This window comes from Octopus bimaculoides, chromosome 4 (genome assembly GCF_001194135.2).
Source record: "Octopus bimaculoides isolate UCB-OBI-ISO-001 chromosome 4, ASM119413v2, whole genome shotgun sequence".
NCBI classification, from domain to species: Eukaryota; Metazoa; Mollusca; class Cephalopoda; order Octopoda; family Octopodidae; genus Octopus; species Octopus bimaculoides.
The window spans coordinates 114411625-114415964 of NC_068984.1; the positions used below are offsets into that span (position 1 = coordinate 114411625).

Consider the following 4340-nt stretch of genomic DNA (forward strand, 5'->3'; position numbering starts at 1 on the left):
TATATATATACACACATATATATATATATATATACATATATACAACAGGCTTCTTTCAGTTTCCATCTACCAAATCCACTCATAAGGCTTTGGTCGGCCCGAGGCTATAGTAGAAGACACTTGCCCAAGGTGCCATGCAGTGGGACTGAACCCGGAACCATGTGGTTGGTAAGCAAGCTACTTACCACACAGCCACTCCTACGCCTATATGTTTAATAAATTCTTCATCTTTGTGATCACACTGTTATGCAGAACAATGGAAAGAACAACAGGAATCGCTATTAACTTTCAGCTTAATGGAAACATCTTTAATGTCTAAAAGCTGTTCAGAATTTAACAGATCATTAAACTATTACATGTTAATAATCATACTCTTGTAGCTAATTTTCCAGCTCTTCTAACCATCCTCTTGGCAGTTGTTGCAGCTTATAAAAGATAGGAACTGGTAGTTAACTTTCAGTTAACACTAAGTCATCAGTCAATGGCCCACTTTACCACCCTCTTCTCTCCTCCCTTTTCTTTCCTTTTTGGTACAGTGCCAATGACTAACCTCACCTTCCCAATTCAGATACCAAGGAAGTATAATTTCCAATGACTGCATTTTAGACAAAGTGATAAAAAAAAGTGACTGTGTGGTAAGTAGCTTGCTTACCAACTACATGGTTCTGGGTTCAGTCCCACTGTGTGACACCTTGGGCAAGTGTCTTCTACTAGAGCCTCGGGCCGACTAAAGCCTTGTGAGTGGATTTGGTAGACGGAAACTGGAAGAAGCCCGTCGCATATATGTGTATATATATATATATATATATATATATGTATGTGTGTGTATATGTTTGTGTGTCTGTGTTTGTCCCCCCAACATCGCTTGACAACCAATGCTGGTGTGTTTACGTCCCCGTAACTTAGCGGTTCAGCAAAAAGAGACCAATAGAATAAGTACTAGGCTTATAAAGAATAAGTCCTAGGGTCGATTTGCTCAACTAAAGGCGGTGCTCCAGCATGGCCACAGTCAAATGACTGAAACAAGTAGAAGAGTATAGACTTCTGAAACTTTTGGGAGGTTCAAAAAGAAGGGCTTTTCCAAATAACCATCTCTGTGTAGGTATGGTCGTGTGGCTAAGAAGCTTACTTCCCAACCATGTGGTCTTGGTTTCAGTCCCGCCATGCAGAAACTTAGGCAAGTGTCTTCTTCTGTAACCTCCAAGCTGACCAAAGTGTTGTGAATGGATTTGGTTGATGGAAACTGAAAGAAGCCTGTTGTATACATGTATATGCATGTGTGAGTGTATTTGTGTGTATCATTATTTTGACATCGTGTGATGATTGTATCTGGGCAGTGATGTCGTTTGTTTGCTGACTTTTATGGTGAAATATTACCTTGCTTGGAAACAGATTAAGGTTGGCAACAAGAAGTGGGGTCTAGCCAGAGAAAAAAAATCTGCCTCAGAAAATTTCATCTGACCCATGAAAACGTGGAAAAGTGGACATTAAATGATGAAAATGATGATGCCAATGATGATAATGGTGATGATGATGATGAGGGTGCAAGACACAAACCACGTACTGTCGATACATTGAGGACCTTTAAAGAATGACAGAGAGAGAGGGAGAGAGAGATAGCTGATGTGATGGTCATGGCTAAAATGTTTTTGATCAGAGGGTTGCTCATTCAGGACAGACCTTAGGCTAAACTACTACTACTACTACTACTACTACTGTTGCTGCTGCTGCCGCTGCCGCCACCGCCACCACCACCACCACCAATACTACTATAGTAAGCAAAAATGTTTGGGGAGTGAATTCAGAAAAATCCTTTTTGTTGTTGTTTTATCCCCGAATTGAAATAATATTTCATTTTATTTTGTGTTGTTCCTAGAGAAGCAATAAAACAGAGGTGGTTGGAGAATCATGCGAAAAAAAAAGCTTCAAAAGTTAAAAGCAAATTTCATGTGAGTATGCTGTATTTTATACATTTTTGAAGCGAGAACCTGACATAAAAGAGATTGGAGAAGGGATTGAGTTTCAGTACAATACTTTTTATGTTAGCTGTGGTATCAGTTTTAAAATGATGGCAGTAGTGGGGTTTTATTTACATAGTATCCAGCAGAAAAATAGAGATAAAGATACAAAAATACTGTATAGGACAGAGGGACTGTATGTGAATGAGTGCAGGAATACTAAATAATGTCATCAGATGATCTCGTGCCTGGTTACCCAAAACACAGAGAAAACATCATGTTATTAATACATTGTTTTTGTCTTATCATTTGTATTCATCATGTGTAATAATTCTCATCACATTTTAATCTTAATTTCTGCTTGTTTACCATCTTTGAAATGTGCATATTAAAATTCATGTTTAGCCCATTTTTGATAGCAGGCCTGAGTTTGCCTTTGGTTCTATGATACAAGCTCATGTTTTTAAGTAATCTAAGTTAAAAAACCTTCCATTAAAATTTTGTGTAAATTTAAATTCGAAACATCGGATTGATAATGACAAAGCTATCTTATTAAATCCTTAAAGCTATCTTATTATTTCACAATTAATTGAAACAAAGCCATGTATTTGAACAGAAACATGGTAACAAAAGGGCTAACTTTCCTGAAACCAATCCTTGTTTTGTGATACAAATTTCTCCTTCAAAATTTTATATAAACTAAAGTTCTAAATACCAGCATAATAGTGACAAAATTATTTTACTAAATTCACAATTGATTGAAGCAAAGTTAGTGTAGTTTAACAAAAATATTGTAACATAACCCTTTTGATACCAACCTGCCAGAGGCCACCCTTGGTTTTATGATACAAGCTTCTTTAAAGATGAGTGATCTAAATTAAAACCATCCATCAAAATTTTGTATTTATGTCCAAACACCAGATTAATAATGACAAAACTATTTTACTAAATCCTTCATTATTTTCAAAATTAATGGAAACAAAGCCATGTATTTTAATAGAAATATGGTGACAAAAGAGCTAACTTGTCTGAAACTGTACCTTGTTCTGTGATACAATTTTTCCATCCAAATTTTATATATAAATTTAAGCTACAAATATCAGTTTAATAAGGACAAAATTATTTTATGAAATTCAGATTAATTGAAACAAAGGTAGTGTACTTTAACAGAAATATTGTCTCAAAAGGGTTGCTTGCTTGCTTATGACAGCCCATCAAAGGTGATAATAGCATCAATTCAAGACATTCATCCTCCTCATGATGGTATGCAAGCCAGAGTGACACTCAGCAGTGAAGCCTTGTAACCTTTTGATATCCAGGTGGGTGTAAAACAAGGATGCATCCTTGCCCCTGTACTATTTAACATTTACCTAGTGGTTGCAACCCTTCTTTTCAGGAGACAATCCACTGAAGATGGAATTCGTATCAAGTACTGCTATGATGGTGGTATCTTTAACACTCACCAGCTGAAAGCCACATAAAAAATCCCCTCAACCACAGTGTATGAGATTTAGTATGTTGACGATTCAGCTGCATCATCTCATACCTCTGCTTCTCTTTAATACATGATGAACTCAATGCACAGTGCCTATTCTTGGCTCGGTCTTCAAGTGAATCATTGAACAAAAGGGCTAACCCTTTTGATACCAACCTGTCTGAGATCACCCTTGTTTCTATGATACAAGATTCTCTAAAACTAAAGTGATCTAAATTAAAACCTTCCATCAAATTTTAGTATCAATTTATGTTCAACAACCAGATTAATAATCCTTTCTACTGGAAGCACAATGCCTCAAATTTGGGGGAAGGGATTAAGTCGATTACATTGACCCCAGTGCGTAACTGGTAGTTATTTAATCAACCTCAAAAGGATGAAAGGCAAAGTCGACCCTGGCGGAATTTGAATCCAAATTTAAAATTCACCTGAACAACCACAGATCTTCTTTCTGGATCCCAGAGAGACACAACACAATGACACTCACAGCATACGTATGGTGCCTAAAGGACAATCATATGCCCTTTAACATCAGGTGGAAATTACTGGAAACTTGTTCACCCTATCACAATGGAACAAGACTATGTAAATTGTGTATAGCAGAAAGATATATATAAACTCACATGAACCAGGGTCTACCTGAACTCCTGGACGGAAGTTGTGAGGAGTTGTCCACATTTACGGAAATTTTTACTTCAAAATTGGAAAACCTAGCTATCAAGCGAAGGAAGACAACTTGCCCAGCCATAATTTTTTAAAAGGAATATTTCTTGAACTATCACCAGCATTCAGTTATTGTTTAGAGAAACTGAAGAGGTGTCTAGTTCACTGTTATATTACACATACAAAAATATATGTATATGTATATATATATGTGTATTTTATAT

At 36.4% G+C, this 4340-nt stretch overlaps 1 protein-coding gene across 1 annotated transcript in view; it reads left to right on the forward strand.

Annotated features, from left to right (window-relative positions):
• LOC106872114 (serine/threonine-protein kinase Nek11) overlaps positions 1-3663 on the forward strand; it is a 51296-nt gene extending 47633 nt beyond the window's left edge. Inside the window, exons 8-9 of the mRNA XM_014918980.2 lie at positions 1877-1949; positions 3544-3663. Of these exons, the coding sequence (XP_014774466.1) occupies positions 1877-1949; positions 3544-3663 (193 nt within the window). The remainder of the gene's footprint in view (positions 1-1876; positions 1950-3543) is intronic.
• Positions 3664-4340: the final 677 nt, after the last annotated feature.